The sequence below is a fragment of the Coloeus monedula genome (assembly GCF_965178545.1).
Source record: "Coloeus monedula genome assembly, chromosome: Z".
Lineage (NCBI taxonomy): Eukaryota > Metazoa > Chordata > Aves > Passeriformes > Corvidae > Coloeus > Coloeus monedula.
Window position 1 is genome coordinate 60,777,060 of NC_138822.1, and position 26,221 is coordinate 60,803,280.

The window sequence follows — 26,221 nt, forward strand, 5'->3', positions numbered from 1 at the left end:
GAGCACTGGGATAAACATCCAGTTAGGACTGTATGTTATAGTTTGGGGTTTGCCTTTTTTTTAAATTTTCTTTAAATGATCATTAGGATCATTACTTTCAGTTGCCAGAAAAACTGCTGAAGTAATAGCTACTTAATCAACTGAAAACCAATTATATTTAGTTTAAGAGTGTGAATGCTTATTAAAAAATACATCCATGTCTGAAGAATGCAGTGAAAAATGCTAATAGGAACAACTTGTACATTTTATGCAAGATGTACAAAATCCTGCCTCCTTTAATAGCTGCACTTGAATTTGCACCCAAAGGTACAGAGCATCCTCTGCTCCTGTAGTTTTCATGTGGGTAGAGCCCCCAATTATATGTAATTCTACACCATAATAATCAGAAAAAATAAGACATTTATCAACTGAAAGTAAAAAGAATGCAACCACTGAATCAAAGTGAATTTTCTTCTTTAATTGCATGAACTTCCATGAACATTACATTTCAGTAATGCCAATGCTGAGAGCTTAAAGACACTTGCTGTCATCTAATCACGTCTCATTTCATCTCCTGACTTTGGAATTTTAACGAAAATCATCCTGTTAATCATTTGTTCAATCAAGCAATGCTTCTCATTGCCAACCCTTACGATTAACTAGGTCACCAACCTTGCTGCTTCTCTTTTTTGTACTTTACCATCCCTTCGTTTGTATACCCAGTGCTTCGCAAAATGTCCTCCAGAAACATCTCTTTAACTTCAAAAGGTCTTCCTTGGACTGAAAGGACAAAAATTCCATCAAAGACGAGATATTCCCCAGCTTCACTTACAGCATTATTTTTCAAAAAAAATTATCTTCACTGGAGTTCATTTTTCTTAAAATTGTACAAAACAAAACATTTCCAAAGTCAAATGCTATCTTGTTTCTCATTAACCTCTTCAATTATATCAGCTGTTATAGCAAGAGATGCTCGTAAGATTCAGAGTTGTTAGCGGCGATTTTTTAAAACGAGAAGAAGAAAACAGCCATTTTTGTTTAGGGTTACAAACAAGAACTCACCACGTAAGCCTGCCACCTGGAGTAAAAACGCAATTATTTAACAAGCAATTAATACAGCTTTGTGCAAGACTCCACAAGGAGACAGTACATCTTTGTGTTGAACTACTTTCTTTCATGAGAAGTACGTGAGGAGATAGACTTTTCTCAGCGTCCTCAACTGATTCAGCAAAGCTGGGCTTTTCTTTACTGAATACTTCTGGACAGATGAGACATCCCAGTGGTCTTTACCTCCTAATAATTTATCCTTACTTCTTTTTCAACATGACTCTTTTCTAGACCTTATCTGTGAACATTAAAGGATGCTTTTCGCATGAAGAATTCAAATCTTGACATTCTGATTTCTGGTCCCTTAAGATGACTTTAGATCACTCAGGATTTTCCTTCAGAAAAGAACCATCTACAGTTCACGTACTTCGAGAAGCTGTCATAGAGGAAGCCTTCCAACACCCATCACGAACTCTGTGTACTACAGCAACCCACAACTACAAAATGTTGGTTTCTGTGGTCAGGATTTTGTCAGCCACATTGCTGAAGGAGAAGCAAACCTTTTTCATTACATTAACAGACAGAAGTCTAAAGCCGCTTCTTTTAATTCTTAAATTCCCAAAAACAAAAAAGGAAAAAACATCTTTCCAATTGCTACTGGCCTGCTACACAACCAGCAGAACCACTGTGGTAAACTGGAGCAACTCTCATCAGAATTTCCAAAACAAATACACTCATCTAAAAGAATAGGAAGCTGCAAGAAGAGTAAACTGGAAAGCCACACAACAATCACAGCTGAGGCTCTCCCTTGCAAAAAAAAAAATTCAGAGAACATGAAATCACGTGTAATTTCCAGATTCCTGTCTCAAACAAGTTGCAAGCCTTATTTTACTAGGCAGAAGTTCAGAACTGGGAACTAGAAAGAAACACTTCTATCTGTAAAAAAACCAACGAGGTTTCCTTCTCACAAACATTTGCTAAAACAAACCAGTAACTGATTCCACCCATTTCCTAGAACTGTTGAGATTTTTAAAAAAACAGGCTGACATGCAGGGAGTCGACCTGATTGTCAAATAAAGCATTTCTCTTAAAAGCTACTGTTCAAAATACAATAAACTTGGACATCATTGTTGAAAAAGGAAGAGGACTGCGAGCTGCCAGAGGAGGTCACCCATGCAGAAAACCTGCAAGCCAGGAGGGTGGGAAAAAGAAAACAAGCCCACGCAAACCCCCCCATCTCCCACACATCTGTATTTTGCCTCTCCTAAAGATCAGTCAAATGAAATTAAAGCAGCAATAATGGGAACTTTTCTTTGCATCTCAAAGTCATCTAACTGCAGGTAACCGCGTCTGACCATAAACTAACAGAAACTGGATGTCTTTTCTGAGTATTTACCTAGAGGAACAGCTACTGATTTCCTTTAAAACAAAGAATCACGTGATTGAAGCATGAAACCAAACCTGCCTAGGCCTCCTGTATTTCTCAACTGAACAGGTACAGTTATCTGCGATTTATCCAGTAACAACCTTTATGAGATCTGAAGAATTAGAATCTGCTGCAATGCATTAACATGCATCACACCAGTGTAGCTCCTAAGTCCTGTACCAGCACGGAGGCAGCACTTCAATAACCTTTTCCTACTTCTTGAATTAAACGTGGAGAGGGCCAGGACATTCCTGCATCTACAGAACTCCCAGCGATAAAAACACTTCCCTCTGAAGCAGGTGCAAATAGTTAAGAAACAAGAAACCTGAAGACACAAAGAACAGGCACTGCTGTAATTCTCAGTGTATTCACCACCTGCCTTTACTCAGAGTAGTTTGCTACAGTTCACTGAAGCCTGTGAGTGTGGGGCAGGTATACTCAGATTTAAGAGTTAAGAGAAGTACTTACTGTGTATTACTGGGCAGCTTCCAAAATACCTAATAAAAAGATTCGCATCTAGAGCAGCACTAGAAATAATTAGTTTTAAATTATTCTGGTTTTGCAGCACATCTCTCAGTTTTATTAGCAAGAAGTCGCTGAACCTATCCCTCTCATGTACTTCATCCTGTAATAAAAGGAAAAAAAACAAGAGATAAACAAACATCACAGATGCAAGATCATAACTTCTGACAAATACAAACCTTTTTTTTAAAAAAATAAAATACATGATTTGGTGGTACATTACAGAGGCCTTAAAATGTGTAAATCTAGCTTAAGGTAAGGGGTTTTTTTTAAACTATCCACAAGCAAAAAAAAAGTTTCAAAAAGTTTTTATCAGAGCACAGCGCACTGCAATGCACAAGCCACACACACCTGAACGTCAGAGGCCAAAGTAAATGTCTGAAACCTCTCCTAATTTTGTATTGGAAGCCAAATTTCAAGAAAAGGTCACAAACCACAAATCCTACAAATCTTATTTTAATAAATTCTCACTTCACAAATGATGAGCATTTAAAAAAATGTATGACACCACATAATCAGAAAAAAAGACATTGCTTAGACAAGTCATACGCAAAGCCTGTAAATTAAGGACATAACTGGTTAATCATCTTTGTCATTCTTCTGTTTTGTTTTGTATTATGAATGAATGAAACAAGGACTCAAATACAAGGCTTGCAGGCTGACATCAGGAATTAATAGACCACTCTCATGCTTTTTTAACTCTGATAAACAGGTAGGCACCTAAACTTACCGTGACTTTTTTGTCTTCAGTAGTGGAGTACTTAAATTTTGCCATAAACATTCTGGTTCCCCTTACTTACGGAACTCCATAATAATAGGAATATTAACACAATCATAAATGAACGCTCCTGAACAATGTGCTAGCAATTAGATTGCACATTATCTTGAAAACACTGGGCAAACAAATGGACTGAAAACCTGGTATTGCTGAAACAAATACATGATAACAGAAATTCTGACACAATCATATCGAACCACATCTAAGCCTCCCTAAGGCTCTTCTGCCGACAGAGGAATTTCAGAAAAATTTACACTTCTGTCCTCCTCAACTCCTCCTGATTCCACACCTAATTATTGGCATGAACATAAAATAAGATGTTTTTCCAGGGAAAAACACAAACAAACACACAGAAAAGCACCAAAACCCACAAAACATGCATGCTACACTAAGGACTCAGAAAGCCTTTAAAGTCGATTCAGATTCCACCAAACAAAACCACCGAAAACGCCTCAGCAAATTTAAATAAAACAAACGAGGACCTCATTTTCCAATGAACAAGCAACACATGAAAGACCACAGGATGCTCACCACAATCACATGTGTCACAGTGGAGAGGGTGCTGTCTCCTGCTATCAGCGTGCGAAGGAGCATGTCATTAGTGCAGAATGTTACCAGTGTCTTTGGAGAAACCCTATGGAACAGAGCACAGAGACGACTCAGGGGTTTTGCACCACTTAAAGGCTGCTAGCAGCTTTCCATGGCTCAAAAATTAAAGCAGCTGCTGACCAGAAGAGGCATTACAGTTCTCTCACCAAAGAACTCCTGCATACCACTTGTTTTCAAACTATGCCTATTCCCAGACATTTCCTAACAACTCTTAGTGCTTGCGCTCCTAACTTTGAACAATGGATTAATTGAAAACACCAGATTCAAATTTTAATAAGTAAGAAAGTTAAACAGAACCATGAGAAACAGTCATTCTCCCTGTCATTCAATTTACTAGAAAATCCCATGTGGAAAAACCAGGTTCCCATTCCTCAGCATATGCTTGGATATAGCCTTTGTATTTGCCTACACGTGGTGGGATGAGCCTGGCTGGATGCCAGGTGCCAACCCAAGCCACTCTATCCCTCCTCTCCTGAGCTGGGCAGGGGAGAGGAAGTACAATGGAAGACTCACAGGGTCAGGACCAGGATAAGGAGAACATGGGTCTCTCCTCATGGGCAACAGTCCTCCGTGAGCTTCTCCAGCATGAGTCCTTCCCAGGGGCTGCAGGTCTTCTTAAAAGGGACCTGCTCCAGCACAGGTCCCTTTCCACAGGGTGCAGTCCCTCAGGAACAGCCGGCTCCAGCGTGGGACCCCCACAGGGTCACAATCCTGACAGCAAACTGGGGGCTCTCTCCACAGGGCCACAGGCCCTGCCAAGAGCCTGCTCCAACATAGGCTTCCCAGAGGATCACAGCCTCTTTCAAGCACCCACCTGCTGCAACACGGAGTCCTGCACGGGCTGCAGGGGGATCCCCGCTGCACCATGCGCCTCCATGGGCTGCAGGAGCACAGCTGCCTCACCATGGGCTGCACTCCGGGCTGCTCTGGCACCTGGAGCACCTCCTCCCCTCCCGCACTGACCTTCCCATCTGCAGAACTGCTCCTCCCACATGAGCTCGCTGTTCTCCTTGGACTGCGGCCTCTGTTGTGCACGTTTTTCTCCCCCATTCCCTGCTGTCCCAGAGGCACTACCACCATCACAGATGGGCTCAGCCTTGGCCAGAGGCAGGTCCGTCCTGGCTGGCACTGTCTCTGTCACACACGGGGAAGGCTTCTGGCATCTTCTCACAGAAAGCCGCCCCACAGCTCCCAAAGCCGTGTCACGCGAACCTAATACACTACAGCTGACTAAATCACAAAGCAATCAGCTGATCCTTTGGCTTTTCAGGAAGTCAAAATACTGAAGTGTAACTATTCTACACCTGGGGCAGAGTTAGCTGCCCCAGTAAAAACAGCAATTGTCACTACTTTCGCTGGTGCTGCCATCCCAAAGGAACCAAAAAGTTCCTTTGTACTGTCCTCCACAGCTCTTTCTGGAAGACCATTAAGACAACTTAAAAAATTAGACTTCTTTCTTACTATAAGCACCCCTAAACACCTCCACTCCAGATCTTTTCTGTGCACACCTGGAAATACTGTCATCTCTCCCTTTTAGTGTTTCTCCAGAGTAAATGCATTGATTCTTCTCAAGATGGATTTTCTTCCATTTTCATCTGACTTTGCTCTTCTTCTGCCAGCATAGTATCCAGTATTCCAAACATTAATAATTCAGCTTAGTTGTGATACATCTTCACTAGCTCTTCTAATCCCTTAATAGCCTCGTGAGCTTTCCCATGCACATTCCAATTCTTGTCTTGGCTTTGTTGTTCAAGCACATTCGTTTTCCTCAGCCGTGTGTTACCTTCGTTCATTCAAGCAACACAACCTTTTGCCACCTTCTGGTCACTCATATCCCAACCGTCGCCCCTTCCCTGAAATGTCTCTGGCTACACAGTGCAAAGATGTAAAAACCCATTCACATCCTGCTTCACAGACAAATTCATCAAGTGATTGAAAGCTCTACTTTGACGTCACTTCATGTTTTAAAAGCTGAAGCACAGTAAACTTAACCCAAACTGGACTGGTAAATAATGCTCGGCTTCATCAGTCACTTTCCAATTTTGTTGTTCTCCCTTTTATGACCCATACCAACTCACACTATATACGTTTGTTACAGCATGCTGGTCTTCCTACCTACCTTCAAAGCTTGCAGAACTTTTGGATCCACACATGTTAAAAGCAGAGAGGGGAAAAAAAAAGAGAGGAAAGTGTAGACTTGATCTGAAAATCAGACAAGGATTTACATGCACACATTCCCTAGAAGAAACCAATAGAAAGCACTTGAAATTCAGTTCAGTATGACAAGCTACTACATGAAACGGCAAAATACAGGAAGAAAGCTGTCCTTTTCACTCCTAAGTCTTCCTTACCTGCAATAACATACCCCACCTATGATTTATGGGGCTGCATCCCAAATAGACTGCAGTTTAAAGGTACACAAGATTCACGATACCAGCACAAGATCAACTGACACTTAGAAGCACCATTAGTACCTGCTTTCCAACCGGAGCTGGTAACCAATTGTCTGGCCAATCTTCTCTCTCCTTTCTGCTGCCACCCTTTCAGCCACAGCAACAGCTGCTAAACGTCTCGGCTGAGTGCAAAACACACGACAGGGAGCTCCGTTCTTGTAGCAGTCATCAAGGATAAACTGAGGGATCTGGAAAGAAGTGGTTCAAACTTACTTTTTGAGAAAGTCACAGCTTTCTTAGCACAGGGAAACAATTTAACTGCATCTCAGTATTACACGTTGCAACAGACTTTTCAATAGGATTATCACTGCAAATATACCTGAATGGGCATAAAATAAATTTCTAAGTATAACCTGTTGAGGGGTTTTTTTTAAAAAAGTTGAAGTGTCTCTCTCCTGCTTCAGAGAGCTCTACAGGAAAAAAAGCCCTGTAGATAATCTCTCATTTTAACACAAAAAATATATTACTCTGGGTACTAAGAACAGAACTAGCCTTAGAAGAAAAAGGGTTATACAAACATCACAGCTGCTTTCCCTTCAATATTTTGTAATATTTTAATGAAAAAATTATATCTATCAGAAAACTGTGAGGAACCATTTATGCTTTTAGTACCTATCTATCTGCTGGCTTAGTATTTCAAAAGCTAGAAAGTGAACTGGAACACAACATTTTCAATCATACAGGAAAAGAAAAGCCTTAAAATAGCATAGAAATATCCCTTACCACAAATATTACAAAATTGGCATTAGTTTAGTATAAATACTGTTATCTTTTTCATGTCATTGAGGAAACATACTTGAGTAGTTTTTCCCGATCCCGTCTCTCCTATAATCAAAACGATTTTATTGTCCTTTATTGTTTGGACAATTTCTTCCTGTTTTTCAAGAACTGGCAGTGATCGCCTGAAGGAATCGAACTCTGATTCCCCTCTTTTCACTGGGACCTGGGGGATACCGTCATTAAGTCGACCGCTTGTCTTGTTCAATTCTTTGTTTTCTGTGAAGAGAAATTAAGAATTTACTTATACAGACACAGAGGAAGGTCACCAAAACACTGCTCAAAAATTATACTTAACAATTAACCTTCCTGACTTTTTCTGCACCCCTGTGGGTAAAGTGACAAACCCAGCACACATTTAGAAGTCAGACTCATAGCAACACGTCCTGTTATGGTGCTTGAAATAGGCATTTTTCAGAACAGTTATTACTTTCATAGGTATTTCAAACACAACCGGACTCTCCCAGAGCATTGCTCCATGCCAAAAAAGCCCACAAAGAGCGAAAGGAGAAAGAGAAACTAAACCGGAGAAAACCAGCCTGGTGTATTTTGGTGGCCTTCGTATCTGTGTGCACGTTTCACATCTGCAGTTTCCCTAGAAATACACGCTCACAGAGTTCAACCTTTAAGCTATTCCATGCACTTGCCCCAAATCGTATTAATCCAAGTGCGCTGTATCAGGGGTCCTGGACCCACACAGCAGCGTGGTGTGTTAGAAAGCAGTGCGTAAGTAGCCAAAAAACGTGCACGTCTTCTGAGGGAGCTGCTTCAAACCCAGCACTGCAAATGCTACTCTCTAATTCCTTGATCGTTATCTTCCAGAAGAATGAAAAGCTTGCTGCAAACTCAATTATACATATTTAACGTGATTAACAGATTCACATGCTAAATTACAAGCTCTGTTATACCAAGACAAACACAGACTAAAAGATTAGGAGAACTAAAAATACATGCTTGAAAAGCAGAGAAAGATAAATGTTAGACTCTTCATTAGCTTACCCCTTACATTTCTAAGACATCGTGTTTCAGTACTTTTATTATAGCTGCCCTCTGTTCATTAAACAATCCTATTAAACAACTGAAACAATTGAAAAAAACAGCAAAGGAAGCGCTTTAAGAACAGACACCACATATCAGAAATATTTAATGAAACAAGGCATATTGGCACAAGTGTTTCCCTTCGCTACAGCCACCTCTGCACACAGAAACACAGTACAGCTCTTCCACTCACAGCTGTTAAAGCAGTAATCTAGATAAAAGCGTTGCTTTCAAAAAACCCCCAACGTTTTATCAGATGTTTGTCTTCAGTGAACTCCTTCACATCCTAGAAATCAAGAAGTCTGGACAGTAGTGTCTTAAGGATCACATCTATTTTGTAGAGATCAAGAAACAAAAACTAAACTTCTTGCTTTGTCAAGTACGTGAATTTCTGTAAGCAGCACAGCCAACCTCATTCTTTCGTAAGGGTGCTCTCACACGGCATCACGGTAAGACCTGACTCTTCAATCCCACCTCATGGAACTTGTATGAAGCCACATTTCACAAATGTGCTTCCAAAAAGATTTGGCTGGAACTGGCTCAAAGATCCTAAATTAACTCAGCACAAGGTAGGCATCGCAATGTGCGTGATGTGACTGCCCAAGTTCCTCACAACACCAGTTATAAAAGACCTTGAAAGTAAAGAAAATTCATGCGTTTGTTTAAAGGTGTATGGTAGGGCAGGCAAGGGGACAGAACAGAAAGGGGTTCGTTTTGCACTCGGGTCGTACGTTGTTTTTTCAAGTGGTGTTGACGGGCAAGTCCAAATCCGAAGACACGCTGAACATACCAGATTCAATAGCACGGGCACTTCCTCGCTCTGTCCTTGGCAAGAGTTCCGTGCGTTCCTTGTTTGTGACGGGAAAGCTCTGAATGAGGCTCCGAACGGTGTGTTTCGTACGGAGAGCCAAGTCGCAAGCCATGACTGCGTGTGTCAGTTCTGAGACATCCTTCTTCCTTACAGTCAGGTATCGATTTGCTCCTTTTCTGTCGGGGGGAAAAGAAAACATATCGTAGGAATAAGTGACCTACTCTAGGTTAACTTTTATCTGTCAAAGTATGAGGTTCTATGCAAAACCTTTAAAAAAAAAGCAGAGATCATGGTGAGAAGCCTCTTTTATGGACACGTGAAACCCATGAAGTATAAAAGCAAGCCATCTCAAAAAGCATGCCACAAGTTTTTCCGAACAAACCAAGACACTTATTTCTATGCCCACTTTGACACTTTTTTCTCTAATACTATTCCTTGCAGCAGAGTCAGCTATGTTGGAAATATCAACCATGTTATCATTAGTCATGAAATTCCATTCATCTGCACCCAAAAAATGAAAATTGTACCCCAACTTACCCTTTGCTTTTAGACACCAGTCCAAGAGACTGACAGAGCCGGTGAACAAATGCTCTTTCAGTACTAGTGAAACTAGAAGGAAATTCCATCTCTAGAATGATAAATAATAGTAAAAAACCAGTAACAATGTAACAGGTATTCTTGACATGTTATCTTGGTGTTACAGAATCAAAGAATTGTTAGGATTGGAAGGGACCTCTGGAGATCACCCAGAGCAACCCCCTGCCAAGGCAGAGTCACCTGGAGCAGGTGACACAGGAACATGCCCAGGTGGGTTTGGGATGTCTCCAGAGGGAGAGACTCCACGTCCTCCCTGGGCAGCTGTTCCAGTTCTCTGCCACCCTCACGGCTAAAAGGGTCTTCCTCATGTTGAGGTGCAACTTCTTGGGTTTTAGTTTATGGCCACTGCTCCTTGTCCTGTCACCAAAAAGTCTGGCACCACACTCCTGGGACTCATCTTGGAGATATTTATAAGCATTCACATAAATACGTATATTTATACGTATTTATACTCAGTCTCCTCTAGGAGACTCAGGACCTCTAGGTCCAGGTCCCACATCTCTCCTCACAGAAGAGATGCTCCAGACCTCTCACCTCACCTCACCTCACCTCACCTCACCTCACCTCACCTCACCTCACCTCACCTCATCTCATCTCATTTCATCTCATTTCATCTCATCTCGCCTGTGGCCTTTGCTGGACCCTGACCAGTAGCTCCCTGTCTCTGTGCTGAGGAGCCCAGAGCTGGACACAGCACCCCAGCTGTGCCTCACTAGGGCCGGGCAGAGGGGCAGGATCCCCTCCCTGACCCGCTGCCAGCGCCCTCCCGACACCCGCAGGGCCGCCCCGGGCCGGGCCGGGCCGCGCCGCGCACCCGCCTCGTCCCCGCTCCGGAACCGCTCCAGGGCGAGCTGCACCGCCATCTCCACCTCCTCGTCCACGCCGAGCTCCCTGAGGGCCTCGGCCCGGGCGCGCACCGCGGCGGCGGCAGCCGAGCCCCCCGCGGCCCCGCCGGGCTGCCGCCGCGCGACCCGCCTGTGTCGCGACATGGCCCCGACAGCGCCGCCACACGGCCCCGACAGCGCCGCGACACCGGCACGGATCGGCGGGCGCTGCTCCCGGGCCCGGGGGGCGACGCTGGCGGCGGGGCGGGGCCGGGCGTGCGTGGGGTCATCCACAGCCGGAATCGGCCCCGAACGGAAGGAAATCGGGTCTTTCCCCCCCCGTTCGGTGTTGAAGCCTGCCCATGTGCCGAGGCCTGTGCATGGCCGTGACCAAAAAGTGGCACTGGTACCCTGTCTGGTCATAAATTACGTGATCTAATTGAATGGCATTGAACGTAGGTGTGGCGAGGGTCATCTCGGCCCTCAGCCTCCTCACGTTGTACAGTGCTGCTCGCCCTCGATTTTGGATCGTCTTCTCCTGCTGTCCTTTGACTCCACGCTGAGGACATGAGATAGAAACGAAGCCCAAACCTCTTGGGCATGACACAGGGCTCGGTATTGAAGGCTGCTGCTTTAGAAACATCATTAAGTCAGAGGGAGAGTACTTTGAAGAAGAACAAACTACTCCTCAGTTGTGAACTGGAGAATTAAATAAATAGAAAATAAACACCCACTGTCTGATGTAGCTGGCTGAAAAATAGCTCTTAAGAGACCTCTACCAAAGCTGTGTACAAGGCTCACTTCAGCATAATTCTGCACTGAGAGGTCGCACTGGAGCTGAACAATCGATCTATTATAAGGTTATTTTAAGGTTTTTTTTCAGTTTTTCAGTTCAGGTGTCTGCCAATGCATCTTCAACCAAAGTACATAATGCTAGCTCCTCATAGCTGCTCCTGTGACATTCAGGACTGTCACCTCAGAGCACATCACAGTTATTATGGAAAATTAAACAGCTGACTAAGATGAGGATTCCTCTTACCATCTTTGGTATCAAGAGTAATAAAGGCGAGCTCATAACTCATTTGAAAGAGTCACATCAGAAATCTTTAATTATGAACCCAGACCTGTTACCAGTTTCTGCCTCTTGACAGCATCATCTTGCCTTCCTACAGAAGAAACCCCCATGATCCTGAAAAATGACTCCTCAAGCCCAGTTCTGCTCTCAATTTGCAATCCCGTAAATACAGCAGGGCACAGAGGTAACTGTCTGTTGGGTTAGCTCTCATTTATACAGCTAAGAGTGGGGTGAAGCCTGAGCGCATCCTGCATAACAAAGTTCTTCATACATGCCTTGCTTCTCTCACTGCTTTTTTGACTCCCTGATGCTATCAGAGGGTGAAAAAATGGGAGAATGTAGTCACCCATGCATTGCCTGCTGCAGCCCTGCTAAAGACTGAACTGCAGTCTGCACTCAGCATATGAAAAAACATGAGCAAAGACAGAATTGTGCTTGCCCAAGCTCTTAGACATGGAGGTTTATATAGACTCTTTATACGTATTCTCTTAATAAAAATGACTAGCTGTGGATTTTCTTATTAGAATTAACAAGCTGTAAGTCTTTAAAAATTCCGTTTTCGTGATTGGCCTCAGAAATACCTTCTAATGTTTACTCAAAACAAATAATTCCTGGAATAAGAATTATTTCCTTCTATTAACATATAGCTAAATGCCCATGTATTTTTTTTTTATAAGAAGGATTAAGAGGCAGCACAGTTTTATGCAAAAATACATCTGCGTGTTTAAATACAATTAGGCATTCTTATTTTACCCTCCCTGGAGGCACTTCTATTATGTAGCAGGTTTTGCTGACTTTTTAGTTTGCAGAATATTTTCTCTCTTGCAAACACTCCTATATTCCACAAAAGATGCCAGATCGAAGAGAAAAAGAACTGCAAAGGAAGTTTATGAAACAATATTATCTATTACATACTGTGTTAGATAGCGTCAGATTTGACTGCAAAGTAGTTTGTCTTTTTGGGTTTTGTTTGTTTGGGATATTTTACAGATTTTAAGTGTTGTAAGGCTTGTTAGCTCTTGAAATATGATGCAAGGATTACTGGTGAGCTAATACTATTCTTTAAGGTCAAGTTAATAAAAGAGCACAAGATTTATTTCTCTTTTCAGTTCCTTGACTACAAAAAGTAAAAGGTATTGCAGTATGTGGGGTTTTTAAGCATCATAGTAAATTTGTAACCAGATAGCTGTTGGCTGCTGTGGTTATTAGTGATCCCATCAAATAAGTTATGTATTTACACACACTTAGGGAAGTAAGACTAATGTCAAATTATAAGGAGCAATACTTGTTTAATAAATGAACTGCAGTGAAAATGGGCATCTCTTGCTTTACTGCACACTACTGTATACACTGGTAGTTAGTTCCCCAGAACTTTGGCTGCTGATGTGGGCTCTGTGGGGGTGATTGCCTCTGCCCCATTTCTGTAACCTCTCCTATCATCTACTGACAGATCATTTCTTATTTATCTGTCTTTCCACTTGCCTTATTCACTGCCATTTTAATTTCTTTTTGAGACATCAAGGAAAAAAAGCCTTTCCATCAGTTCTGTCCTTGTAAAACAACCTCTCTCAGGTCCTCACTTGCAGCAGTCCAGAGCTTGGGCTGTTGAACTTCCAGGGGAAAACTGCAAGCCTTCAGTGCAGCTCAAGGCATGCACAGAGTTCAGCAACGTCTCCAGAATGAAGGCTGGCAAGAGCATGATTCCCAACAGAGTCAAATATACCCCAGTTCTTCCCACAGTTGTCTCCACTACTCCTCACTCCTAAATTGAGAAACTGTAGTTTCCCGGGTGAGCAAATGACAGAGGCCAGGAGGGAGAGTGCAATGATCCTGTGCTAACAGATCCTCCTGTGTCTAGAACATGTTACAAAGGCAGCATGAAAACTGCAGGGATCCCATGTCTTGTGAGCCTGAGGGGTAGACTGAAGGCAGAAGGATTTCATACCTGTGATTCATGTGCTTGTCTCTGCTGAAACTGGAACTGCGTGGAACTGATGTGCTTCCCAGGGAGATTTATTTATCCAGAATGTAATTTCCTGTTAGAATACCGTTTCACTGAAATACTTTGACTAAAATAATACCTATGTTGCAGAAATTTTCTGGAGCACAGAACACATTTAACTATCGCAGTCATCAGCGGCCTGCAGAAAAAGGTTACTGAGGTTACCTCATGGTCACAGTCTACAAAAAGACCAGTTATCTTTACAAGTGCCCCCACTTTTTTCGATCAAAGTAGTATTTTGTTACTACAGAGAGATACACCTTCAAATGATAGACTCAATAACAGATAGTGAAAATATTCAGTATCTTTATTTACACCTATATAGAAGAAATTAATGAAGGAAAATGAACTTCTTACTTTCTGTATCCGAATTGTGGATCCGTATGTAAGATCCAGGAGTAGCAACCTGTTTGAATAGGAGGGCGGTTTAGGATATTTTTGGAAAAAGGGGCAAACCTGTTCTCATTTATATTCATCATCACAAAAAGGTTGCACTTTTTAGGACAGTTTTACAAGGCGGTTGAGCATTTATGAAGGTGAAGAATGAGTAGGAAGCTTCTCAAAAGAGGCACCAATAGTCTATTTAGAAATTAATATTCTATCTAAAATATTTTCAATCCTAGCTAAAATATCTCAGTTTTGCAGATCACTCTTGGAGCAGGAGGAGAAAAATCAGAAAAATTGGCCTCACAAAAAAGGAAAAAAAAGTATTTTCTTATTTTCTTTTGAATATACTGTTTTAAGAGTTTTCAAACAGCTCTACTTGCTGAGAATTCCATGGTAGAGGCCGCACAAGACTTAGATTTCTAGATGGAGCTTTAAATCACAGGTCTGTGATGTGAAGTGGATCTAAACAAAGTAATGTGAAGGAGGTAAGACAGTGACTTCAGACACAAGATTTTGATGAGAATTGAACTAGCAATTTCCTAGCTAACCCATGGCTCTGTTAGCAGCAGATGCAGTTGGCTGTACACAATGATGTTATTTAAATAACATTCATTTGAACTGACATTAGATGTCTGTTACTTTAAATTTTGTTACCGTGAAGATCAATAAACAGAGATGGTCTTCATCTGAAGCCGACTGAAATACAGGATAATCTCTCCTTTGATACCACCAGGCGTTGCTTTTGATCGTCGTGTACGTCAAAGTCTCCAGTCCAATACCTAAGCAGTGGCAGCAATTAGAATAGCTAATCCCCCTGTCTGCCCTACAGCAACATCAGAAGTATGCATTTTCTAAGTTACATCATAGAAAATAAAGTAGGTTTTCAGTTTCACTTCCCTAATTTAAAAAAAAAAAAGGAAATAACTTTTACTTAGCCCTTATATTGCCTGGGCATGGTTTATATAGGCTAGGCACAGATTTAGGTCTGGGCATATCATCCGCATCTTAGTACCTTGGTATACATGTGCAAAGTCATGTGATGTGAGAGTACCTAGTGGCCAAGCCAGCTCCACCCTGGTCCCATGTCCCAGGCTGGCCTTTGTTGTCCCCAGGGAGGTGTCTGATACCCTAGGCTGACCTGGCTGGAATGGCTGGGTGCCATGCCCTGCCGTGCCTTCCCAGGCAGCCCCCGCAACCGTGGATTGGGATCTGACGTGATCCGCAGAGGGTCCAAGTGATTAGAAACTAGAAGTTGAATTGTCTTATAAATTCCCTACCATGCTACTTACAGACTGTACTAGGCTGACTCTGCCCGTAGAAATCCCGTGCCATTCTAATAATAAATTCTCTTCTATGTCAATCATAACATCCTGTTAGGAAAGCAAAGCTTTAGTTGTACCTCTGGTTTAGTGCCATCGTCACTCTGCCAATATCCCTAAGAGAACCCGTCTGTGTTGGGTGACAGTGTCACTCAGATAACAGTGTCTGTTCACCAAGAACCTCATGGAGCTACAGGGAACTTTTTAGCAAGTGTGTGAAAAGGGCTGATGCAGTATTTAGGAAGTTGAAAGGAATGGTATTCTGGGCAATTGGACTCCTGATAGTGAGAAAGTCCTGTATTGCACACCCTGGCTACCTTGCTCAAAGGAATATTACTAAATTAAAACTTCCTGCTTGCAAATTAAGATACTGTTTGTTTTGTTGGTGGGTTTTGAAAGAGGTTAATTGAAAAGTGCTATGGCTAAATGCTATCTAGAAGGAAATTTGTCTCTTTTTTTGGTCGATTGATTTTGGTCATTTGGCAGCTTTTTATGCAGAGTGACTTAAGCTGTTTTCTACTGCAAAAGCATTTATAGTTAAATTTCGAGAGGTTTACAGTGCTTTTCTTCTTCTATTGTTCAACACCTAATTTGAGGCAGACTTGACTTTCGGAGATCACATGAACTTAAGTGTCCTGTTGATTGGGTGGAAAGTCAGAGAAGTCCAGCATCTCTGGAAATCGGGTGCCTCCTGCCCATCTTTCAGAGATGTCAGATTTTGGGTCTCTAAATGTTGGAGAAAAAGTGCAGCTAGTAGTGCTCCAGCATTGTTATTACCGTTTGCATCGACTGTCTGGTATGTGTTTATTTGCATTTGGAAATCAGGGCATTATGGAAAATTTATATTGTAGAATATAGATTAATATTGAAAAATTACAGATCCATTTAACTTCTATGAAAAGACAAACAAACAAATACCCAATGGATTGACTGTTAAAATCCACAGTCTTAAATAGAAATCACACAAACTTTTCAAAAATTTCTTTTGAGAAATATCAAGCCTATTTTGCTACTCACAGCAGTTTGGAAGTCTCACTCCTTGCCCTCCTTCCTTCTTCTCTCTTCCTAACTTTCTAGGCACCACACATCCCTCACAGCAGGGACACTTCAGGAAGAATTGTGCTTTCTGCTGCACAGCACAGTCTGTGTTTTAAATGTGGGGGGTTTGCCATCTGAAGTTCACATTCTTGGCTGTAGGAGTGAACTGCCACATAAATCACAGCAGGCACAGGAATGTGGCGAACTGCAGCTTAGGGCATTGCTTTCCAACTGATGTGATGCATCTTTTTAAAAAACTAGATGGGCATCACGGTACAAGCCAGCAAGCTCAGCTGGTTTTACAGTCTTGCATGCCGTACCACAGCTAGGATATCAGCTGTTCCTATCAGCAAGGAGGAACTGGTATGGGGGATTTGTCATCAGGGGAAGTCAGAACCCACTGCACCAGGTTTGCCTGGGACTGGTGCAAATGCAAAAAAATTAACTACAGCTGATCCCCAGAAACGAAAAAGATAGCAGGAAAAATTCAATTCAACCAACTCAGAAATTATTCACAGTGAGCAGGGAGAAGATAAGGAACGGGCGAATTCCTCATCCACAGAGAAAGGTACTGTGTGAAGCATGTGGCTAAGATGAGAACAAAAGATGAAGTGTTACCTAGATTAGAGGAGAAGTGGGAGACTAGTTTAAAAAAAGGTGAGAACTGGCCAGCTGTGAGGCTTAGCAGATAGCGTCGGGATGGAGAGAGGTTGTTCTTGGAGATTCTCATTGCTGTATCTTGGACCCGATCTTGCTCCATTGATATTGGTGGCCTTGTCAGGAAACACTGTTTCAGGACTCTGTAAAGAATCACAGAATATCACAAGATGACAGGGACGCAGACGAATACATCGTGTCCAGCTCCCTGTGGTTAAGAATTTTCTTTCTTAGTAAGAAGCAGTTACTGTGTTTGCAGAATGTGTGCACGGATTCTTGTCTGTGGTATTGAACAGCTCGTCTATGGGGTCTGGCTGAGCAAAGTGGTGTTGTGACTTCACATCCTCTCCAGTAGCTGCAGTAATCAGCTGGTATCACACATCAGCAACATCCTACCTGGGACTGAGAAAAAGCGTGCGCTAAGACTAAGAGTCAGACCACTGTAGGTCAGAAGATGGAACATCTGAAAGGGTAGTTGTAGTATCCTCTGGTTTCGGTGCCTTGAAAGAGTGTGGAAGTGTGTTGGCTCTGTTATAAATAAAATCTGTAATTCGTGCTATTATATATATAAAACTGAAATGTGATTAGACCCTACAGAGACTGAGTTTCTAAATCCCTGCACCAGCCTGGCTGAGAGAAAAATTTCACAACACTAAAAGTATTTCTTTCACAATAAGTGAGGATTCCACCTAGGTGGGGTTGGATCTTATCACCGGGACATTTGCACCATGACGACTTGATCACCACACTCTGATATCTACATCGCATCTGATAAGGAATCCGGACATTCTGGGAACTAAAAATAACTGTTCCGGGAACCAGAGATGGCCCATCCATCAGCAGAAATAGCCCACTCATCACCCAGGATGGACAATTCATCAGACCCAGGAAAGGCTTTGTGCAGCCCAACTCCGGGACAAGAAAACTTCATGAATACGAGAAGAATAGAATTAATCCGGACTCTGCCCAAAAACTGTATAAGAAGGGACCAGCCAAAGCAGCATTCGTGAACTTGGGAGGTCTGATGCAATAGAGATCAGATCTATGAGTGTTCACCCAGCTCCGACCCCGGGCTCGGTGCTGTTTTTCTCGATCGTGGCGTTTCAAACCGATATTTCGGTCGCATAATGTATGTCATTTCTTTATTAATTTTGATTCGGCAATTTTGTTTATATTAGCTCCATACCACAGTGCCCTGGTCATCCAGCAAGAACTAATGTGAGCAACCTAATTTGGAAGTCTGCAGACACCGAGAGAATCCGAGAGTGAGTGTATGCGTGCTTGCACTTGCAAGCAGCTCTAGTTAATAAAATGCCAGAGGGACTCTTTACCTCCTAATGACTTACTTAATCAAGGTACAATAAATATTAACAATTAGAACTGTTGCCATCAGTTAGCGTACTTGAAAGGGCCTGTGCAACAAGTGTGATAACTTTGCTGAATTTATATATTCATTAATCCCTGTCAGCAACAAGGAAGATGTTTTGTGGCATGAACTGGATGTCTTCAAAGACTTAATGAATAGGAGGAGGATAATACCCGATACTGTGAGAGAAACGCATGTCCTTAATAACAGGGTCTTTTTTTTCAAATACAGAAACAGGTTAGGAAAAAAAAATCAGTTGTCCCACATTAATCACAGAGTGATGGAATAAGAAACGTAATGTGTGGTGATGCGATACTTTTATTGTATTTTTATATAAGTTTTCTGTACCCCAATGGTTCATCCCTACCTTCCTCACTCCTATTCCCAGTTGGTTTGCCCCAGACCCAAGCCGCTCCCCCGGTGCTCCCTACATGGTTGTTCTCCTCCCCTTGTTCTAGCTCTTTCCCTATCAATCACCCAAACCCCTCCTGTTGTTCCCGAAGGTCCAGTGTCCATCATCTGAAACCTCCCAATTTACCCTTATATGGTCCCCATCAATCCCCCGAGACCCTACCCCTCTAGATACCTCCCCCTTTGGAAATCCCCTAAACTTCGACGCCCCATTGGGGCATGTGATCCCTTTCCCTCCTCCCCTTGAGGCTATTGGTCCAAGGAAATGTCTATCCTCGTCCATATCCCTCCCCTAGAGATTTCTGTTGTCCCCAGTTAAGCCGTCCCCATTGTAACACCTCCCTTTATAAGGGGTTCCCTGGAGCTGCTGGAGGCTTGTCTCCTGGGGGTTGCCTCCAATAAGCTTGGATTATGCCGTGTGGCAAGCCTCCTTGCTGCTTTTTATCCTCTCCCTCGTCGGGACTGCTGACAGCCACTGTGCCTGGAGCTTCAGCTCCCCTGGGCAGAGCTGAACTCCTGAGGAGCAGCTTTAAAGCCGAGAGTCTCCAGCTGCTCCCCACTCCTGTCGCACACTGCAGGAGCCTAGCCTGGGCAGTGGTCAGTGGCGGTCATTGCGACAGTAATGCTAATGTAAACAGAAATGCTGTTCTAGACCCTTTCAGAATACCTATTTCCAGTAGAGATAAAACACCACAGTGCTGGTGGTGTATCAGTTCTTCTCACAGAAATAAGGATAAAAAGCAGTGCCTAGAACTTAACTAGGTATTGAGAAGGGTGGCAAAGATACTAAAGGAAATTAAGAAGCCATACTATAGAGGCAGTTTGGTTTTTTTTCGTCTGGCCTCATGGAACCCACAAAGAAAATTGCTTTTCTTTATATGAAAAGGAGACCCAACAGACATGGAAGGGTATAGGCCACGGACGTGTTCAGGGACAGAAAAACGAATTGTTGACCTCGCAGGTAAAATTTGATCAGTGGGAAGGAACTGGATGAGGCAAGAGGGGCACCTCAGAACGCTTTTACCTGCATTACCTGACCATACCCCACCAAACAGCCTCCAGTGCAAACGCAGGGCTACAGAAAACGCTGGTGTTTGTTGGTTTGTCTGGGCTTGGCTTCCGCAGACCAGCCAAAGCCGCAGCCAAAGCAGCACCTCCGGAGCCGGGAGCCGGCCCTGCCCAGCCCATGGGGACCAAGCGAGCCTCGGGGCGGGTTTGGGGGGCCCGCACTCGGCGGCCGGACGCGTCCCCCGGCAGCGAGGGCGGCTGGCTCGGGGCTGGCGGCACCGCCCGCTCGCTCCCGGTGGGTCCCGCCGTGATCTCGGCGCCGGGCAGCGGCGGCAGGAGAGCAGGACGATGCCGTGCGCAGGCGGGGAGCTTCGAGCCTCATCTCCCCTGTCCCCGCTCCGAGCCCCGGCGGGATCCCGGCCCGGGTCTCCCCCCGCGGGCGGTGGGTGCGGGGCCAGCGGGGCCCCCAGCCCGCTTGGTGCTGCCGCTCGCACTTTGCAGGCGCGGCGGGACTGGGAATCCCGGGCGCTCGAGGCAGCCTCGCCTCCTTCTCCTTCCCCACCTCCTTCTCCTCCTCCTCCGGAGCGGGGCGCGTGATGGCGGCAGCCGCTGTAGCGGAGGTGAGTAGCGCCGGCAGCAGCAGCACCGATACCTCCAGCACGGCCGAGGAGGAGAGGATGAGGCGGCTTTTCCCGACCTGCGACGGCGATGGGGATGGCCTCGTCAGCAAGTAGCGACAGCGGGAGGCGGCTCTTTGCTGCTACGGAGCCGTCCCGTCCTTCCCCCCCGCCCCGCGTGCCCCGACGCTCAACTTGTGGGCGAGTTGGAGCAGTTGCGGGAGCGCAGCCCCGCCGGGCGTTCCGCGGCTCCCGCCCCGCTCCCGCCGGCACCGGGGGCTCCGAGAGCTTCCCGGGACAGCGGGCGAACGCTGCCCGCAGCACTTCCACGTCCGCCGGGGCTGAAAGGTGACGCCTCCAAACCTGGTTTTTATCACCTCGTGCCCCAGGCAGGTGGTTTTTGCAAGTAAACACACAAAAAGCCGGTCGTAGGTAATCTAGGAGAAAACTCACTCGTACTGTTCTCCCGGATCCTATGATTTTGGTTGTCAGTACGGTACACAGTTTCGTTTAAATTCCTCTGCTGGTCCTCAGAGAGTTTGAGGCGTGTCACCCAGGCTGGTATTTTGGTGTGGAAGGGTGAGCATGTACACTGGCAGGAGATAGTCGGAAATAAGCCACAGTGGAAGTTTGATGTGTTTTGGTCAGGAGTTGGTTTTGTGGCAGTGGTATTTCTGAGCTCTCACGCCATCATTTAAAAAATACCGAACTTCAAAAGGTGGGATTTGCCAGAGGTGCTGGAAACTTGCGTTTTCAAAATGAAACTTACGCTATTGCATGCAATTAGTAAGTGCCTCTAGAGAACTGGGGCAGTGGGGGTGATGAGCGGGAAAGACTCCACTACTAGAATAAGGAGTAGAGTAGGTACGTTTATTCCAGCGCTGGGACGCAGGGGGGATAATTCCTCCAAAGTCATGCGTGCCCACAGCCGCATTCAGCTTGGTACATATCGGGTTACAAGTTCCATATTCATTGAGTTTCCCAATACGCCGATACATATTCATTGCCCAGCCCCGCCCAGCCTCGCCTCGTATTACAGTGAGCCCAAAAGTCATTTACATCCACGTTGTGCTTGCACAGTGTTGTCTGGTGGTCGTGGGCAGGGGTCTCCAAGATGAAATAAGAGTCTTCCTCAGATGAAGTAGAGGGTCTTCCTCATGCTGAACTTTTCACCTTTCCTCCCTGTGCGTGCTCTTTATGCCCCTGGGCTAAGTCCAAACTTCGAGACTGGTTTGAGTTAGTTTTAGGTTAAAAACAGGATCTTTGGTCAAGATTCCTTCCCTTTATCAATAGTCTCCTATCTTCTCATCCTGCTTTGGTAGGCACAATAAGTGTCGGGCAAGCGGTATGCATTGCTTCTAACAACCCCTTCTTAGTAAATCATTTAATCTCGGCTTCCCCATCCCCCTGATTCAAGGGAATTTCTTCAATTGGCCATTTAACCTGTTACCTAAGCATATGACCCCACAAAAAGGCGAAGTAAACTTGAATCCCCACTGCCATCTCTTTGGAGCCAGAAAGTTGTTGAAAATCTGTAACAGCTGGCAGTCACTTCAAAAATAAAGTTTAAGGATTGTGATATTTCTTATCTAAACAGCTCCCTGAACACTTCCCCCCCCCCCCATCCTAATGATTATTTTGACAGTTGTGGTTTTGAAATACAAACTTAGAAAATGTGTACTTTCCAACCAGTGTGCTAAGACTGCTTCTCTTTCTGTTTGTTTACAGTCTTCGTGGAATTGATTCTGATATCTGAAGACTTACAACGTTCATGTAAAGTGTGCACTGTCTCCTCAGAGCAGACTTGCTGATCTGTACTGTGATGTTTTTCTGCAGTGTAAACTCTCTGTGTATTTATAATTTAAAGACCTTACTCGGGGAATGTTAATGTTGCTGTTCTAGAGTGTCATACAGACGACTGAGAGATGTTACCATGACACAAGCTACCCCTTTCTGATCGACTAATCCGCATTCCCTTAGTTTTGTCCCAGATTTGTAGTCTGTGTTCTTCTAAGTAGGTGTTTCAGAGTGTTGCTTGAAGTACAGTGTTGAAAACTCTAGGGTGTGTCTGAGTAGGGACGCTGGATTTCATGAGGAGATGGAAATAAAGCCCGGGGCCTGGGTGGTGGTTGAAAGTCCTTCAGGAGATGGTGGGTTCATTGTTGAAGGTTGCTGATAGTTTGCTTCAGGAGGGAGTTGTGCCTTCAAGGCAGAACTGGCCTTTATCAGAGAACACGGTGTTACAAGTTACTGTCTTGCTTTAAATCTCTGTATGTGGTGTATTGGTGCTGCAAAGCACGGTCCCCAGACACGTATTTCTCTGTATGTGTGAGAAAGGAGGGAAAGAATATTTAAGAAATGATCTTTTACATGGCTTTACTTCATTAGATAGCCTGGGTAATGAGTTGTGTAAATGGAATGCCTTTCTTGCTTTCTGTAGTTACTCAATCTCACTTATAATCTGTTTTATGGCAGTGGCTGATGCAGGAGAAGACTTGTCCAGTCAGATTTGGATGTCTTTATAGTATGTGCCACCATAGTCTTAGAGCCGACTCGGTCTGATGTATGGACCCACTGTCCTTGTGAAAAGTATAGCAGCAGGGGGTTTGTTGTTGTTTAGAGCCCTAATGTTTAGGTAATTGCATCTTTTTTAATGTCACAAATTCAAATAAAGAGAAAAAAGTTACAGCTGCTTTTACACTAAACTTCATCTTGCCACTCTGTGCATCCTGTTTGTCTTGCTTCTGGGTTTATTCATAGAGGGTTTTTTTGTTTCATACGGGCCAGTTGCTTGGTTATCCTGTTCCTTCTTGCCCTGCTTCCTTGGACTTCCCTTCACTCATCCTTGTGGCCAACAATTTTTTTGCCTTTCTTGCAGCCCCAGTGGAGTTTGGAGGCTGACTTCTGCACGTCACAAGGTCTTTTACAGCGGGTTAAGCAATAAGTAAGCAAGAAATGCCCAGACATCTGTATAAAGAGCTGAAGAGATAGAAGCCAGCACTGTATAAAATCAGCTCCTTTCTTGTGTACTAGAAGTAGACTTCCCTGTGATCTATAACCTATCACTAGCATAAGCTTTTTAAAAACTAGCTTATTTTCAATGACATGGGGCTGAAGTTTGCAGTTTTGCAGCGGCTACTGAGTATAAATTTTATCTTTGAAAATTAGAATCCCTTTGTTTGCAGAGCTGAAGCTTGGTCAGTCATTTCTTTGCCTGGCACATGCAGCAGTTTGTTTATAAGATTTCTCCAGCTCCAGAGCTGTTAAGGAAGAGAAGATCTTTATACTTCTTACTCCTTATGCCAGTGTCCTGGGTTGCAGTGTATTCTATTACCATCCCCATCAGCCGTTGAAATCAGGTGGGGCAGTGTTTCCTTGCCTCCTCCCCCCAGACTATCTTGCTGTTAATGGCCCATCATTGTCCTGCCACCTGACTCACAGATAACTCCCTCTGGACTATCATCTGTTAATGGGCCCAATCAACACCTGGCCTCATGACTCATTACGCCATTGTGAGATGCTCCACCCAGAGGGAGGAACCAAGCATCCCAGCGTGGATATAAGCTGAGGCTGAACGCCAGAGAGGGAACCTTTCCACTGGATTTCCAGAGGACAGGAGCTACACAGTCACCACTGGACCTTCTGAGGAGGAGCACACCCTTCTTTTTTCCTACAGGATTGCCACTTCGGGAGGACTGCAGCCACCATTCTACCAGACCACCACCACCACCCTGACTAACAGGGTGCCAGGTTGTATCTTAACTCTGTCAGTTTAACCCAGTGTTATCCGCTTTTATTGGGTTTTTTTGTTTTTCTTTCCCCCTCCTTTTATTTCCCTATTAAATTGTTATTCTGACTTGGTGTCTCCCACTAGTTTGTTTTCAAACTAGTATATAATTTGGCGCCCAATGTGGGGCTGGCTGCTGAGAAAAGTCAGAATTACAATTTCGTATTGTAGAAGCCACCTACTCACTATGATGTTCAACATTCTTACATGGGTCTTGTACCTGGCTCTCTATATTTTTCCGCACATGGGGAGCTATCTGCCGATTGCAATGCTCCTGTGTAGACCAGGGTATGGTATAAAATTTGCTTTATTAGTCTATTATGCCTACTGCATGATAACCTCCGAGACAATGAACATAATTCGGAATATATACTCAACTTTATCTGCTTGTCCTACTTTAGGTTGCTACATCTGGGGCTTCAACAATCATACCCAGCCCCTGGGGGGAGGATTAAAGAATGCTTTTTTCCAGCCTTTCAGACCGGACACAGCAGTTTTTGAAAATATTGAGTTCCCTGTGGATGTTAAGGATGGCATAATCTTCTTGTCAGTTCTCTTCTCTTTTTTCTCTATGACCTGCACTGTGTACACCATGCTTAGGATCAGAGCTATGGCACAGCATCCCCAGGATGAGAGGAAAAAAAAGAGCCGAGCAACAAGCACAATGTCTACACAGATTGTCGCAAAGAAGAAAGGAACCAAAAGCATAGTGACAGCATCCATCCCTACGCAGACTGACGCAGAGGAGAAAGAACCCAGATGCAAGACTGCAGCATCCATGTCTACGCAGACTGACGCAGAGGAGAAAGAACCCAGACGCAAGACTGCAGCGTCTATGTCCACGCAGACTGACGCAGAGGAGGAAAAAACCAAAGGCGCTAGCCGAAAGTGGAAAGCTGCAGTATGGAGCCCCACACGACGAGTTGCACAAGCTACCGAGGGACAAGGTGGATCGAGTCAGGTTGCAGAGCTTAAAGCGATCCAGCTGGCTTTGGATATTGCTGAACGAGAGAAGTGGCCGAGGCTCTATCTCTACACCGACTCGTGGATGGTAGCTAATGCTCTGTGGGGATGGCTGGATCGCTGGAGAAAGGCCAACTGGCAGCGCAGAGGGAAACCCATCTGGGCCGCTGAGATTTGGCAGGACATGGCCGCCCGAGTAGAGAAGCTGACCGTGAAGGTTCGACACGTGGATGTGCACGTACCCAAGAGTCGGGCTAATGAAGAGCATCGCAACAACGAGCAGGTGGACCGAGCTGTTAAGGTGAAAGTATCTCAGGTGGATCTGGACTGGCAGCACAAGGGAGAATTATTCCTAGCTCGTTGGGCCCATGATGCCTCTGGTCATCAGGGGAGAGATGCAACATACCGATGGGCCCGTGACCGAGGGGTGGACCTTTCCATGGACAGCATCTCACAGGTCATCCACAGTTGTGAGACCTGTGCCGCAATCAAACAGGCCAAGCGGGTGAAGCCTCTGTGGTACGGTGGACGATGGTCGAAGTACAGGTATGGGGAAGCCTGGCAGGTTGATTACATCACCCTTCCCCAAACCCGCCAAGGCAAGTGCTACGTGTTGACCATGGTTGAAGCGACAACTGGATGGCTGGAGACCTACCCTGTGCCCTATGCTACAGCCCGGAACACCATCCTGGGCCTGGAAAAGCAAGTCCTGTGGAGACATGGCACCCCT

The 26,221-nt window shown here is 44.5% G+C and overlaps 2 protein-coding genes across 2 annotated transcripts in view; one reads left to right on the forward strand and one right to left on the reverse strand.

Annotated features, from left to right (window-relative positions):
- Nucleotides 1-10,912, reverse strand: part of LOC309585344 (3'-5' RNA helicase YTHDC2-like) — a gene marked incomplete at its 3' end in the record, with an annotated part of 28,650 nt that extends 17,738 nt beyond the window's left edge. The window contains exons 1-8 of the mRNA XM_082302007.1: nucleotides 10,852-10,912; nucleotides 9,978-10,068; nucleotides 9,420-9,616; nucleotides 7,611-7,810; nucleotides 6,836-7,002; nucleotides 4,284-4,386; nucleotides 2,921-3,077; nucleotides 652-759 (exon numbers count right to left, since the gene is read on the reverse strand). Of these exons, the coding sequence (XP_082158133.1) occupies nucleotides 652-759; nucleotides 2,921-3,077; nucleotides 4,284-4,386; nucleotides 6,836-7,002; nucleotides 7,611-7,810; nucleotides 9,420-9,616; nucleotides 9,978-10,068; nucleotides 10,852-10,900 (1,072 nt within the window). The 5' untranslated portion in view covers nucleotides 10,901-10,912. The remainder of the gene's footprint in view (nucleotides 1-651; nucleotides 760-2,920; nucleotides 3,078-4,283; nucleotides 4,387-6,835; nucleotides 7,003-7,610; nucleotides 7,811-9,419; nucleotides 9,617-9,977; nucleotides 10,069-10,851) is intronic.
- A 9,808-nt stretch (nucleotides 10,913-20,720) lies between these two features.
- The window catches only part of LOC309585156 (ras GTPase-activating-like protein IQGAP2), a gene marked incomplete at both ends in the record, with an annotated part of 114,906 nt that continues 109,405 nt past the window's right edge, over nucleotides 20,721-26,221 (forward strand). Inside the window, 1 exon segment of the mRNA XM_082301688.1 lies at nucleotides 20,721-20,854. Within this exon segment, the coding sequence (XP_082157814.1) occupies nucleotides 20,721-20,854 (134 nt within the window).